This window comes from Pan paniscus, chromosome 10 (genome assembly GCF_029289425.2).
Source record: "Pan paniscus chromosome 10, NHGRI_mPanPan1-v2.0_pri, whole genome shotgun sequence".
NCBI classification, from domain to species: domain Eukaryota; kingdom Metazoa; phylum Chordata; class Mammalia; order Primates; family Hominidae; genus Pan; species Pan paniscus.
In genome coordinates this window covers 75,350,520-75,366,442 of record NC_073259.2, presented here as the reverse complement: position 1 = coordinate 75,366,442, position 15,923 = coordinate 75,350,520, and the positions used below count along the sequence as shown (strand labels likewise).

General features: G+C 38.2%; 2 protein-coding genes across 4 annotated transcripts in view; one reads left to right on the top strand and one right to left on the bottom strand.

Moving 5' to 3' along the window:
• Positions 1-1,616: 1,616 nt before the first annotated feature.
• The window catches only part of PYROXD1 (pyridine nucleotide-disulphide oxidoreductase domain 1), a 33,877-nt gene continuing 19,570 nt past the window's right edge, over positions 1,617-15,923 (top strand). The window contains exons 1-4 of one of the 3 annotated variants that reach the window (XM_003828896.5): positions 1,617-2,114; positions 4,677-4,757; positions 9,662-9,781; positions 13,868-13,996. In XM_003828896.5, the coding sequence (XP_003828944.1) occupies positions 2,031-2,114; positions 4,677-4,757; positions 9,662-9,781; positions 13,868-13,996 (414 nt within the window). In that variant the 5' untranslated portion in view covers positions 1,617-2,030. Of the gene's footprint in view, positions 2,115-4,676; positions 4,758-9,661; positions 9,782-11,355; positions 11,445-13,867; positions 13,997-15,923 lie in introns of those variants that run through there. The other 2 variants (XM_063593538.1, XM_055095866.2) reach the window with 2 other exon arrangements.
• On the bottom strand, positions 11,546-12,637 carry LOC100975968 (elongin-C-like). The gene has a single exon (XM_055095867.2). The coding sequence runs from the start codon at positions 12,533-12,535 to the stop codon at positions 12,248-12,250; it is 288 nt and encodes a 95-aa protein (XP_054951842.1). The 5' UTR covers positions 12,536-12,637; the 3' UTR covers positions 11,546-12,247.

Genomic DNA, 15,923 nt, shown 5'->3' with positions numbered 1-15,923 from the left:
ACATTAAGGTGAGATGCACTGAAAGTTCTTTAACCCTTAGACATTTCTAAAAGTTGGATATTCATGCCAGTGTGGCAGGCAGCTAGGTCTTATCCCTACATCAACTTGACAAAAAAGCCAGCCTTCACAAGGGGAAGAAAAAAGGAGAGTGTGGAGTCATTACCCCTTTACATCTGAGGAGCCTCCTACTACTTTGCTTCCCCTCCCATAGACGATGATCTCCTTCCATTTCCCCTGGGAGCTTAAATTCCACTCTATTCTTCCTTCCAACTTCCATAAAGAGGAAACCCCTGTCACAATATACAAGAGGATCCTGACCCTGGACAATGAATCTAAAAATCTTTAGAAGGACTTCAGGGGAGTTTCATGCTCCACCAACTTCCTATTTCGTTCAGCACATTTTTGTTGAATACATACTACCTACTAAACATTGGAGATACAAAGGGAGACAAAAATAATCCCTGAGATTATGTAAGCAGTTTATGGTGGTGGTGGGGTCAGGCAGTAAGAATTTACAATAAAGTGGGATAAGTCTAAATTTAGAGGATGACAAAGTGCTATAGGAACACACAGAGAGGACACCTAGCTGTCTTGAGGATGTTAGATAAAGTATCTTAAAGGGGAAGCAATGGCTTGATGAAACCAAAGGCTGATGAGTTAGCCAGGGAAAAGTAGTTGGGAAAAAGATGTGTGCAAACGCTCAGAAAGAAAATGGCATATCCTGGGATCTGGAAGTGTAGTGTGGCCTGAATGGAACACAGTGTGAATGAGATAATGTGAAAATAAGTTGAAGCAAGATTAGATCTAAATGAGCGTAAGGAATGTATTTCCTCCTCCTAGAAATGAATGCTTTGTTTGGTTGCTATACTAGTAACAGGAATTAGACACGTTTATTAAACCGCTTACCATTTAACTTGGTAAATCAAAGAACAATGATTTTTAAAGGTATCAGTAAATACCCGTAATTAGATACGTGGTAGGCTTTCCTGTTAATATATAATGGTTATTCTCAGTGTTTAAAGAATTAAAGGGACTCGGGTAATTACCAGTTTTAGAGTGAATCATTTGAGAGATAATACCTTACCATTACAAAACAACTCCTAGGGAAAGTTATATGAGACAGCAATGGTAATAGTAAATAGTAAAATAATATGAATAGTGAATAATATAGTAAAAAGAGTTAAAAATGATTTAGCAATTTCTTAAAAACAATTGACCACGAAAAAAATTCACAGTAAAACCGAGACTGGGAATATTTCATTCAACCCTCACACATGCTGCTATTGACTGGAAATTTAAGAAATGTTCATTTGTTTTGACAAAATGGAAAGCAACTGTACATTCTTCCTGGAAACTTTAGCTGAGGTCAAAGTTGTAAATGAAAAGGATGATTTTTTAGAGAACAATTCAGTAGTATTGTTTTGCCTTGTCATGGAGAATTTTTGTGCTTCCACAAACAAAAATCTTGGATTGTTAGGTGAACGGTGGCAATCAAGTGGTTTTCAGAAGACTCAAGTTTCTTCATCTACAAAAATGACAGGAGTGGGGTCAGGATGTTCCCGAAGGCTCCTTCTACTAATAAAAGCATAAGATCTGTGCCTCTAATTTCTCGCAGAAACAAATAATGAGAACTTCACACCAATTCATTTATTATATGAATGTTTTGTCCCGTGAGAACACTGGTCTATCTTTAGATATGTAATTTATCAAACTTCTTTGGGCAACCCATCTTCTTTACTTTTTTATTTTTAATTTTTTGGTCTTCTCTTTGTCAAATTTTCATGGAATAACTACATTCAGGTGTAGTAATAGTAACGCAAAGCTCTGAACACCAGGAGACAATTCGTTGCTTCCGAAACGCAGCCGGCAGCAGGTACTCGAGATGAGTAGTGTGAGCTCCCGAGCACCCGTAGGTCGGATTCTCTGGATAAGGCACCGGAAGTGACCGCCTCGCGGCTGCTTCCTCTCCTGGAGTCCAGAGTCCCGCTGCTCCGCCGCGATATTCAGTAAACCACTGGGAGTCCGGCAGCATGGAGGCAGCGCGCCCTCCCCCGACGGCAGGGAAGTTCGTGGTGGTCGGCGGCGGCATCGCGGGCGTCACTTGTGCGGAGCAGGTAGGGCGGTGCTCAGGCGGTTCCGCCTCTTTCCCCGACCCCAAAGGGGATAGCACTGGAGGCCTTCCTCCCACCCCCTCCCTTTTTCTTCTTCCGGGTTCCTTTTTTGCTGCGCCCTTTTCCGCACTTATTGCTCCCAGATTTTAGAAACTGCTTGGTGGTCCTCAGATGACCTCACTAGCTTTCTCTTAAGCGCAGGGAGGAGTGGGAGGCAAATTATAGCCGAGAAACCAAAGCTGGCTGATCCGTGCTCAGATCCTTGTAATGTCAGAGCAGACATGAGGACTTTGTATTTAGACAAAAAATTCAGCCCCCTTTCTTTTTTTTTTTCTTTTTTTTTCTTTTTCTTTGAGACGGAGTCTCACTCTGTCGCCCAGACTGGAGGGCAGTGGTGCGATCTTGGCTTAATGCAAGCTTTGCTTCCCGGGTTCAAGCGATTCTTCTGTTGCGTCAGCCTGTAGCTGGGATTACAGGCGCCAGCCACCACGCCCCGCTAATGTTTGTATTTTTAGTACAGACGGGCTTTCACCATGTTGGCCAGGCTGGTCTCGAACTCCTGGGCTCAAGCAGTCTGCCCGCTTCCGCCTACCGAAGTGCTGGCATTACAGGCCTGAGCCACAGCACCCGGCCCTCAGCCCCCTTTGTTAATTATCGTAGGTGATTGAGTTTAGTTTCCAGATAGTTGCCAAGTCTTTAGTGCATCTTAACTAATTAATAAAGAATCCCATACGTAAGTTTTCTATACTTCGAACTCCCAAGATAGAAGAAACTTTATTTCTAGTAAAGTTTTGTAAAACAATCAGCGAGGGATTAAATGCATGTAGGGCTTGCTTTCTTGATTATACTGAATAGCCAGAGCATATATATTCAGATACATGTGTGTATTCCAAAAAGTTCTACATTATTTTGTTGATACAAAGTAAACATGAGCAATCACTGAAGTCATAAGAAATAGTGGAAGAAACTCAAGTGTTTTCATCGTTGGATGCGTATTTTCCGTTTATTCACTAAGTAAACATATATGATGCAGGCACCGTATTAAGGGCTGAGTGTTCAACTATGAACAGCATGGTATACCATGCTAGGGACTCACAGCCTGCTGGAAGAGACAGTATTACAATATTGTATGTCTATGCAAGAGATATCAACGGTTATCTTAGGGGTGCCTGTGGAGTAGGTAGGGACTGAATTAGGGAAGAGGAATTTTTTTTTAATCAAAGGAGGTATTTTTAAAATCTCATTATGAAAGAATGAGTGAAAGTTCACCAAGTATTCGAGAAAAGAATGTCATCTCCAGTGGAAAAGCATGGATCATCAGGGAGCAGTAAAGCTTAAAGCATAGATCATAAGGAGTCTTATCATGCTAAGAACTTAACAAGAATTTACAAGTAGTCAAATGTTTTTGAGCAGTGGAGTAACTTGATCATATGAAAAGGCTTGAAAGATGATTAGTTACAATGTATTTGTGGCAGAGGCAGCTGGTTTATACGTGAAACTGGAGAGCCAATTCGAAGGCGATTTCAGTAGTATAAAGAAGTTTTGAGGACCTCATTTAGCAATGGAAACAGCAGAGATATAAATTACAGAATATACAGAGGAAAGAAAGATGGAGAGAGTAATAATATTGTCAAATATAGAAAGTTCAAATAAAATGAGACTAAGAAGAATCACACGGGTGTTGGGCACGATAGCTCGCACTTGTAATCTTAGAACTTTGGGAGGCCAAAGTGGGAGGATTGCATGAGGCCAGGAGTTTGAAGCCAGACTGGGCAACATGGCAAGATCCCATCTCCATAAAAAAAAAAAGAAAGAAAATAAATAATCCCTTGGATTTTAAGGATTCATAGATCCCTCAAACATGCTGTTTTAGTGATGGAATAGGAATAGAAGCCAGATTATTGAGGGTGGCAGTGTCGAGGAACCAGACTTTGAGATAAGAAAATGCTTTCAAGTACAGAGTGAAGAAGACAGAGGTTATAGCTAAAGGAAAATAATGAAACATTAACAAGTCATACCTCTAAATTTTGTTGAAGCTATTATTAAAATGGCTTTATCATCCCACAATATGTACTACTGGAAGAGGCAGAATAGGAGTGCCAGAGCACCTGGGGAAAGTTAGACCAATATTCTAAGTGTTTAATATTGAGGGTTTGCTTTAATTTCATCCCATTGAAGACAAATGAAATATTATTTTAAGATAAATAGAAGTTAGTTTAACTGGTAATTAGGAAGATAGTTTATTCTCATCCTCTGCATTATAACTAAATTGGTATACAAAATAGTTGAAGTAAATAAAGGATATTTCTTTATATCACTTTTGTTCAGGAGTTCTTTGTTAGTGTTTACTGTAAATATTATTTTCTCAGTATCAGAATTTAACATTATTCACCATTGCCCCATCAAGACCAAGGATAATGGAGACCTTTAGATGAGGAACAGTGGGTTTTTAATTTTCTAGATTAATTACTTTATCAAAATTGCATTATCCTCAACCCCAAACCATATATACCAGTACTTAAGGTAATTTGTCCTAATTTTTTTTTCTCTCTTTTTAAAAATAAGTTGGCTACTCACTTTCCATCAGAAGATATTCTCTTGGTAACAGCTTCTCCTGTTATTAAAGCAGTTACAAATTTCAAGCAGGTAAGAACCTTTGTATAACTTCTTAATATTAATTTGAAAAAATCGCAATAACTTGCATAGCAGTTAGGGTAATTGTGTATTTTTTTCTTTCTTAAAAATTGACAAGTACAGTTATATGCTATACAACATGATGTTTTGATATATGTATACACTGTGGAATGGCTAAGTCAAGCTATTTAAAATCTTTCCAATTTGGATGCCTTTTATTTCTTTCTGTCACCTAATTTAATTGCTCTAGCTAGGACTTTAGTACTGTGTTGAATAGAAGTTGTGAGAGTGGGCATCCTTGTGTTGTTCTTGATCTTGGAAAAGCTTTCAGCTTTTCTCCATTCAATATATTATTAGCTATAGGCTTGTATATGACCATTTTTTTGTTGTGGTACATTCCTTCCATACCTAATTGTTGGGTTTTTATTATGAAAAGACGTTTAATTTTGTTGAATATTTTTTCTATATCTGTAGAGATGGTCATGATTTTTGTCCTTTGTTCTGTTAATGTGGTATATCATATTTACCGATTTGCATATTTTAAGCCATCTTTGCATCCCTGAATAAATCCCACTTGATTATGGTGAATTGATTGCTTTTTTTTGAGATGGAGTCTCACCCTGTTGCCCAGACTGGAGTGCAGTGGCACGATCTTGGCTCACTGCAAGCTCCGCCTCCTGGGTTCACGCCATTCTCCTGCCTCAGCCTCCCAAGTAGCTAGGACTACAGGCGCCCGCAACCATGCCCAGCTAATTTTTTGTATTTTTTAGTAGAGACGGGGTTTCACCATATTGGCCAGGCTGGTCTGGAACTCCTGACCTTGTGATCCATCCACCTCGGCCTCCCAAAGTGCTGGGATTACAGGTGTGAGCCACCGCGCCCAGCCTGAAAGTTTTCTGTTGTTATTTCTTTAAATACATGTTCTACTCCTTTGTCTTTCTTGTCTCCTTCTATAACTCCTATAATTCAAAGATTTGCTTATTTGATGCCATCCTTTAATTCCCTACTTCTACATTCTTTTTCATTCTTTTTTCTTCTTCTTCCCTTCTGACTGTATATTTTCAAATAATCTGTCTTCAGATTCACAGATGTTTTCTTCTGTGTGATCAGTTCTCTTGTTGACATAGTCTGTTGCATTTTTTTTTTGTTTCATTCATTGCATCTTTCATCGTCAGAATTTCTGCTTTAGTTTTTAAATAACTTTTTAAATTTTTTGTTTTGGTTGCTTATTGTTTTTCTGATTTAATTGAATTGTTTGTAACTTCTTGAAGTTCCTTCAGCTTCTTTAAACAATTATTTTGAATTCTTTGTCAGGCAGTTCTGACATTTGTGTTCTTTTGGTGGCATATCTTCTTGGTTTATCATGTTTCTTACTGCCTTATGTTGATGTTTGCACATTTGATGACACACTTGCTGTTTTCAGAAGTATGGGCTAGTTTTGCTGTGGAAAGACCTTCCCCTATGGGGAGGGCTGCTTGCTAGATGGGATGTAGCAGTTCTGGCACCAGTGAGGGTGCCCACTTTGTAGTCTGTGCAGCTCCGTCAGCTGAGTTAATTGTTGTTGAAGATTGCAGGGATCCTCAGCATCCAACTCTGGATGTCTGCAGTGGTAGTGAGGGTTGTTGGGGTTTTCAATGTCAATAGCTGCTAAGAGCCTCCCAATCTTTTCTTCTCCCACAAAGGAAGTTGTGGCTTAGGGGATCCCTGTTGGCACTGAGTCTGCCTTCTGGGTTCAGTGGCAGCAGCGCTGGTGTCTGATAAGTGGTGCCTATGGAGCAGATAGAGCTGAGGCCCAAAACACAGGCATACACGGAGGAATTAAAGTTCTGGGATCTGGGACTGTAATGATATTGGTGCCTAGGGTGCAGGTACCCGTACTGCTATATTGGTAATAGAATATGAGGTGAGGATGCTTGTGAGGCAGCCAGGGAAACCAAGAATGGGAACACATGTGTGCTCAGAGTTACAGCAGCTTCAGTGTCAGGGCAGGGCCTAGCTTTCAGTGGCAGCTGAGCCAGTGCCTGGATTGCAGACATGTGCAGTGAGGCTTGGTTGCAGGCCCCAAAGTGCAAACTAGCTTACTATGGTGATGGCTCTGGTGTCTGAGATGTAGGTGGGCCCAGTACGGGCCGTAGAACCTGGGTCTGAGGTGTAGGCATTCTCAGAGTGACCATGGCCCTGGGGTTGGAACACTCACAGGGTTGAGGACAAAGTGACTCCTTTGCCAAAGCATCTTGACATTGGCCACTTCTTTGTGGAGACAAGATATGCCGCCATGTCTCCCACTCTAGGGTTCCCTGGCAGGAATGGTTGTTGGTCCCCTCACAGTAGCAAGGGATGCTAGTTTCCTCCGCAGTGCAGGCCACCATTTACCACAGTGGTCCCCACCATGTGGCTGATACTGATAGCCTCTGCCTTTCTTTGCTCCTAGCTATCTCCTGGTTTCTCAGGTATGCCAGGGTCATTATTGATTCTTTTATGTGGTTATTCTCCATTTTCATGCTCCACTGTGTTGCTGCAGATTGTTTAATGGGCTGTTGAGCCCTCTTTGGGCTATTTTGGCTTGTGAAGATTTGTCTATATTTGTTTTTTTTCATGGGGGAATGAAGGCTGATATCTCCTACTTAGCCATCTTGATGACAATACCTCCATGTATTCTGGAGTGTTTTAATTGTTTAAAATTACAAATATTCTTTTGACAGTTATTTTAAAAAAGCTCGAGTTGAGAATTATTCAGATAGAATACCAAAAGCTCCCAGAATGATACTAAATTTTTAATCTTCTATTCTTTTTCTCCATTTTCCTTCCACTTAGAATTACTTTTGAGAAAGTTTCCAATAAAAAATTTTTTCAGGAAAGATGCTCTGCAAATCTAAAATGGGTACAAATATACATGATATTTATTATCAATATGGGTAGGGGTGTGTGTGTGTGTTTACACATCAGAAAAGTGCTTCCAAGCCAAGTTTATACTTACAGATAATTAGTGTCTCAGAATACTTTGTATTCCATTAATTTATATTCACATTATAGTAGGAGTCTAAGAACAGTTGGGTAATAGTATCATAGAAAAGTCATCTCCAAACTTTTTTTTTCCTGTAGCTCAACGGTTAAAAAGTTTTGCCCTGACATCCCAATATATGTATACTAATAAGTTATGTGTATGAGCTACAGAACTACAATTATAAATGTTATAAAGCCTATGCAAAATAAAATTTCTAAAATGTCGAAAAACGTACATTCTGATCTTTCTTCCCACCCTTCAGTGAAGACTACTACCATAGCCCTTCATTTAATACGATGTCTCTGGTAATATCCTGATAATGGAATATAATTTTCTCATGTTGTAAATCCGTAAGACCAAGGGTAGTTTAGTGGCATATACCATGTTGTCCCTTTATAACCTAAATAGAGATACATATGATATCTTAGTACTTAGGTATAGCCAAAGAGTTATGGAGTTAGGGAGAAATAGAGGAAAAATTATAGCTATTAATCTTTAAAAGGTAAAAGTACATATTTAATGACAAGCTAAGACTGTATACATAAGAGAAAGATGTATAGCTGGGTCTCATAAGTATCTTTCCAGAAGACCTAATTCAGTATAATAATCCAAGAGTTGTGAGACTTGAATTCAGTTTTTGCCAGTTTTGTAAGTTATATACAACAGAAGGAAAAAGCTTGGTTTCTAGGCCTCTTGTTTACTGGTCGGGTAGCCTTGGAAGATCTCTGTAAGCTGCTTCACCTGTAGTATTAGGTTAATACTTCCCTTGCTTACTTCACAGGGTTGTGAACTTAAATGTGCCAATAACAAATATACAAATATCAGCTATTCTGTGTACAGCAGTAGGAAATGGCATTATCTTTATGACTTATTGAGTACCTATATTATATATTAACCAATGTGCTAGGCACATAAGATAAGGAGATTAAAAGTATAGAACATAACACCAAAAAGTCACTAGTGCTTATCCTGAGGGATTAAGGATGAGATTTGAAGAGTGATAGAGACTTTAACATTTACTCTCTATTATGTATTGTTTGTTTAGTGTTACAAAGAGCATGATTCATGACTTGTATAATTTTTAAAGGAGAAAAAAGATTACTGCTAATAATTCACATTTATTAAGTGCTTACCATGCATCAAGTAGCCTTCTAAAGGTTTCAGATCTATTCTATGATCCTTAAATAACCCTAGAAGTAGGTTCTTACATAATTTGTAAGACTGTAAAGGGGTCACGAGACCAAAAGGTTTGAGAACTGTCAGGGCCATGCAGTAAGATTTCCATGCAGTTTTTAAAGAGCAGCTGAGGTTGAATATCAATCTGTAAGGCTGTGTGGTCTTTCTGCAGCAAACTGGGCTTAGGACTAGAGCAAGCAGATAGTTTATAGGGTTGAGGGTTTTCAGGTTAACAGTTTAGGATAAGAGAGCAAGGAAGTAAAGGATTTAGGGAAAAGGTGAATTGATTCACAATTGAACTTTAGCTGGACAGAAAGGAAAGTGAGTCTAGAATACTGATGGTTTTATAGAACAGGAAAGAAGAGTGCAAAGACTAGATGACCATAAGGTCTGCTAGTAAATAGAGAAAGCTTGAAGGATAAGGAAATAAATAAGCTATTTGGCTAAACTGTAGAAATGTAAGTGGTGTTACCCCTCATTTTACAGGTCAGTTCTCATTTTATTAGCCAGGAAACTATGGCTTGTGACACCTGACTTGCCCAGGAGCGGCCAAGCAAATATTTAAGTCTCTAAATGCTGAGTCTGGTCCTCTTTCCACTCTATATAGTGCAGTTGGCTAATTTGTTTGTTTTATAAACACAAAATAGTGTATAAAAGCAAAGTATTTTTATTATTTAAGGTTCTTGAAAGAAAATACTTTAAAAATATACATTTTTAATCTCTTTGATCTATACAGATTTCTAAAATATTGGAAGAATTTGATGTTGAAGAACAATCAAGTACCATGTTAGGAAAACGCTTTCCCAACATTAAGGTTATAGAATCTGGCGTAAAGCAACTGAAGAGTGAAGAACACGTAAGATAATTGTTTTCTTAATAACATTTTCCATTGTTGAATCTTGATGAAGTTTTGCCTGCCTCTTTTCACTCCAGCTCTACTACCACCACCATTTAAGTTTTTAACATGTAAAGTTTAGTGACATTGATTTCCAGTATTATTAGAAAAAATACAGTTTTTGTAAGTTTATTGGAATTATATAATTAGATTTGGGATTTTAGTCTTCACATTTCAAATTACATTAATGTTTATAAAGTGTCCACTGTGTTCTGGATACTGCATTAGGTGCTGGGATGCAGTAGGGTTAATACGAGGTGTCGGCTCTTAGGAACTGTCAGTGTCAAAGGGAATATGAACATGCATACTATAATTATATTGACATATAAAAAACACAGTCACTGAAATACTATCAAAGCTCTGATATCAGGGATTAAGGAAGACTTTACAGAGAGAGTAAAATGAGCTGGGTATTAACAGATGAGTGAAATTAAGAGTTCCCCAGGTGGAAAGAGGCATTCCAGGAAGGGGAGATTGAATGTTCAAAGACCCAAAGAAAGGAAAAGAAATATGAAGAATAGAGATGTCAAAGGGATTAGGGTGTGGTTAAGTAAAGGAGATTGGCAATCAAGGCTAGAAGATAAGTAAGTGAGAACCTGAGGGGTTTTTAATGTCACACTATAAGAAGTTGAGTTTGGGCCGGTGTGTTGGCTCATGCCTGTAATCCCAGCACTTTAGGAGGCTGAGGCAGGCGGATCATGAGGTCAGGAGATTGAGACCATCCTGGCTAACATGGTGAAACCCTGTCTCTACTAAAAATACAAAAAATTAGCCGGGTGTGGTGGCGGGCACCTGTAGTCCCAGCTACTCGGGAGACTGAGGCAGGAGAATGGCGTGAACCCGGGAGGCGGAGCTTGCAGTGAGCCCAGATCGCACCACTGCACTCCAGCCTGGGCGACAGAGTGAGACTCCTTCTCAAAAAAAAGAGAGAAGTTGAGTTTGTTTTATATTTGGGAGAAATTGTAAGGTGATTTAAAGAGCTGGGGCATCAATGATAAAATAGATTTTTTTTTTTTTTTTAGGAAGATACATCTGATAGGAGTGTTGAGCATGAACAAGTGGCTAGTAGCCAACCAAACTAGAAGGTGGTTATGATAGTCAAAAATTATGTGAAGAGTCAGGAAATTATGTACAGGCTCATGCCTATAATCCCCAGCACTTTGTGAGGCCAAGGCAGACGGATGGCTTTAGCCTAGAAGTTCGACTCTAGCCTGGGCAACATAGCAAAACCCTGTATCTACAAAAAATATACAAAAAGTTAATCAGGCATGGTGGCGTGCACTTGTAGTCCCAGCTACTTTGGTGACTGAGGTGGGAAGATCACCTGAGCCTGGGAGTTCAAGGCTGCAGTTAGCTGTGATTGCGCCACTGCACTCCAGCCTGGGCAACAGAGTGAGACCCTGTCTCAAAAAGGATAATAATAATTTTTAAAAAATTGATTTGAAAAATGATGTAAGGTCTGAACTGAGACAGGGACAATGTAGTTGTAAAAAATATCCCAGATTTGAGTGAGATTTCTGCTGTAACTTTGGCAGGACTCAATAACCCTTTACATGAGAATGAAGAAGGCAGTCTCAGGAAAGGATGTTGTAAGATGATTTACAGTATCCCAGATGCGCTTCAGGTAAGATGAGAAGTAGATTTGTAGTTGTTTCTATAAGCAGTTCTAATTTATGAGTTCTAGCTCATAAATTAGAGATGTGTTTTATCTCCTTTAGGGATAAAACACATATATACCACATTTGAAACACAAGTAATTTGAGAGAGAAAAGTATTGAATTTTATCAGGAAAAAATAAAAAATCTGAATCCCCAAACCAGATAAGTTTCTAATACTTATAGTGGTATTACATATTCCAAGTAATATATTTGTCAATTTATTTGTAAATTGAGGTGGGCTCTCAAAATATGCTAAATGGATTGTCAGGGAATTTATGTGTTAGGGCATTTGAATGAATCAGAGTGCTTCCCGTTACCATTTGAAAAATATCCCACATGCAGTGCATGTCTGCCTTCTCTTATCCATTGTCCTTTACATTTTTGTTTTTTTAACAGTTTATTATAATTTCTTTTATTTAACAATCTAGGAAGTTGGCAGCCATCAGCAGTTCTAGTGCTATTTCAGGTGCAGTTGGGAATTCAGGAACTCAGTGGAGCTGTTAGTGTAGCGAACTTTGTATGTAAAATACATGCATACAGCCAGGCGCGGTGGCTCACACCTGTAATCCCAGCACTTTGGGAGGCCTTGGCGGGTGGATCACGAGGTCAGGAGGTCGAGACCATCCTGGCTAACACGGTGAAATCCCGTCTCTACTAAAAATACAAAAAAAAATTAGCCAGGCGTGGGGGCGGGCGCCTGTAGTCCCAGCTACTTGGGAGGCTGAGGCAGGAGAATGGCGTGAACCCGGGAGCTTGCAGTGAGCCGAGATCACACCGCTGCACTCCAGCCTGGGTGACAGAGCGAGACTCCATCTAAAGAAAAAAAAAAACACATGCGTACTTTTGATAGCACATGTGAAGGTATCTCTCTAAAATTGACCTCATTGGTTTCATTCTCAGCAAACTGAGCTGGGCCACTCAACATGGCTTTTATCATGTCTGATGTTAATGCATGTTCTCTTTTTACAGTAAATTCATGGCCATCAGATGATATCAATTTCACATACCTGGCATCAGGGCCTTCACAGCCACCATAGGTTTTCTCTTCCCCATCCATTTTGTTCTTATGAAATGCTACTGTGCTTCCCCAGGAACTTCAGTAGTTTCCTAGTGAGGCGAGGACGCAGAGTGTGTGGCTCACTTCCGTCTGGAGAAGTGTCCTTTACATTTTTTAGTGAATTAGAGATAGTATGTTTTACTTTCACGTCTCTTGCCAAAAATTTAGCAGTAGCTAATGGAAAGAGTTTTTGTGTTTGTTTGTGCTATTTGTTTTTACAGCAGCTAAATGCAAATTATTTTTTAAGTTTTGTCAGTGCCTATAATTAACTTTTGTTCTTGTCAGTTGAAATTCTAACCAGATTATTTAAAAGAAGACTTGTATAAAATTTCTATATGGATTATGCTATGCTGGATTACTGGTTTTATGTATTTGTTATGGAACTGAATAATTAATTTGAGTTATAAATGTCTCATTGGATGTTAAGTGCTATGATACAGTTTAACAAGGTTTGTAAGTCAAACACTTGGCACAAACATTAACCCCTAAATCATTCGAACAAAGTTGAGCATCTCTCATAGTAGCATGCATTTATGTTTAAATGTTTTCTAAAGGCTACTATTTATATGTGGTTTTTCATTCAGTATTAAAGAACAAAAGCAATAGATCTCTGATATGTAGTTTTAGACCCATTTATTAATTAATATAAATTTAAAGCCAATACATGCTAGGATTAAAGATTATCATATTTTTTACTTATACTAAAATATACCCCAAAAGCATTTGGTTTGCTCATAAAGTCATTATTTGTACTTAAGAATATGAGTACTTTTTTTTTAAGCACTTCTAGTCTTTTTAGATTAAGAAGACATACCATAACCTCTTGTTCCACTCACTGCTTTTCTGTACTCATAATAGATATGAAGGTAGGATATGGTTAGAATTACTAGGTCTTCTTACAGTAACTTCCCTTGAGATCAGAAATCTTCATCAAGGCCTGTCACAGGTATAATGAGAATGCTTAATTTAAAAATTTCTTGAAGTTTTGTTTTTAATGTGGGGTCAACATACCTTTTCAACCAACATGGGATTCCCTGAAGTTTAATACAAAACTTTGTGTGAATGTACCTTTTTATGCCAGGGGAGAAAGACTAGTTTTCAGGAGATCTCAAAATGGTTCATGAGCTTAAAATGATTAAGAATAACTGGATTAGTACATGTATTCTCATGCTTAGTTTTGTAATTCCTATAACAAAGAACTGAGTGCCACCAAGAGGCAACCTTAATATATTATGTTTTGCTTTTGCCTTATTGAATTTTTAGTTTAAAGTGAAGTTGTATCCATGTTGATTATGTGTCTCCGTTTTCTTTCATTGTTTGATGTATTTACAGTGCATTGTAACAGAAGATGGCAATCAGCACGTATATAAGAAACTCTGTCTGTGTGCTGGAGCTAAACCAAAGTTGATATGTGAAGGAAATCCTTATGTATTAGGAATCCGTGATACAGACAGTGCTCAGGTAACATTTTAAGGTTGGACCGTGAGAAGGAAAATAAAAGAATTTTCTACATTTGAATTAAAGTGTTCCACTTACAATTCCGAAACTGTAAGGGCAGAAGGGAAATTTTTGTTTCATGACCAGTAAACCACAGAGTGGTTATGTTTTATTCCTGCCAATTTTTTTTTTTGAAACGGAGTCTTGCTCTGTTGCCCAGGCTGGAGTGCAGTGGCGCAGTCTCGGCTCACTGCAAGCTCCGCCTCCCAGTTTCACGCCATTCTCCTGCCTCAGCCTCCCGAGAAGCTGGGACTACAGGCACCTGCCACCACGCCTGGCTAATTTTTTTTTTTTTTTGTATTTTTAGTAGAGACAGGGTTTCACCATGTTAGCCAGGATGGTCTCGATCTCCTTGACTTCGTGATCCACCCGCCTAGGCCTCCCAAAGTGCAGGGATTACAGGCGTGAGCCAACGTGCCTGGCCTATTCCTGCCAATTTTTTATTTTTAGTTGATACTATGTTTTTAAGTTCATGCTGATGTGTTATCAGCGTGAGATAACCCAGATATAATGACTGTGCTGAATATTAACAACTTACATTACACACACATTCATTACTCTACTTGGAGAATATGTGATTTGCAACCTAAATAATATAACAATTTTTTCCAAAAAGGTAAAGCATATTCAAAATTTACTGATCTTATTCTCCAGCAAAAAAAATTCAAAAGATCTTTATGGTACAAAATCATGATAGAATCATAGAACAGAAAATGTCACTTTGGCTTATTGTTCTGCCCTAGATAAACTATCCCAATAAGGTGAAACATCTGTTTTTGGAGCATTATACAAATTCCTTTTGGTAATTTAATTTAATTCAGGGCTTATTAACCCTTATTGCCAAGAAGCTCTTCCTGGTTTCACAATACTATGTCTAACCTCAAGTTTGTTGTTCTGTCTCATGACATGATGATTTTGCATTAATATAATTTACATTCTGAAAATTTAATAATATTTTCTTTCAGCCTATTCTCTTAATTAAATAATTAGGAATTGAGAGAAAATTAAAGGAACTTGATTATCTTCTTGTAAACAATTTAAGTTCATATTATCAGAGATTGAGCTCATAACTGTTTCAGCTCGGTCCTCTACATACATGAACTCATTGAATCCTCATGATAATCGATTATTACTCCCACTTTACAAATAGGAAACTGAGGTCGAGAGATTAAGTATGTATCTATACTAATTTAGCTATTAAGTTTATCAGATACACAATTTAAAATTGTGCTTTTCACCTCTAGGTCCAGTGCTCTTGCAGATGTTTCTTAAATTGCAGTATCCTCAGTGAAGGACAAACCAAAATAAACTTCGGTTGTTTTTTTTCTTGGAGAATTTTAAAGATGTCAACTTCAGTGAATATTATAAGTTTGGAGATAAATTTAATATAAACTTAGTAGGAGGGCCAGATGTCATTCTGAAGCAATGAGACTATTCTATACTTTTGAAAGTGCCCAAAGAATTACCACTGGGTTCTCTCTTTTTTTTTTTTAATATATATATATAGATTATACTTTAAGTTCTAGGGTACATGTGCACCAAGTGCAGGTTTGTTACATATGTATACATGTGCCATGTTGGTGTGATGCACCCTTTAACTCGTCATTTACATTTACCACTGGCTTCTCTAAGCTGATTGTAATCTTTTTTTTCTGGGGGGTGGAGGCATCAATGTATCTGTCTTAGAATGTTAATAACATTTTTTTTTTAGTAAAAGTTTGACATTATTGAGTGCGTGCTACTCCTACCAGCTTTGTCTGTGTCATCTCACATAATCCTTACAGAAACATTAGGATATATAGTCCCTTATTTCCATTTATAGTTGAAGGACCTGAGGTGCAGATAGGGTAAGCAACTTGCCCAAAGTCATTCAGCTAGTAATTGCTAGAGC

Excerpts from the sequence above, each read along its gene's own strand:
- LOC100975968 (XM_055095867.2), bottom strand. The coding sequence starts at position 12,535 with ATGGATGGGGAAGAGAAAACCTATGGTGGCTGTGAAGGCCCTGATGCC.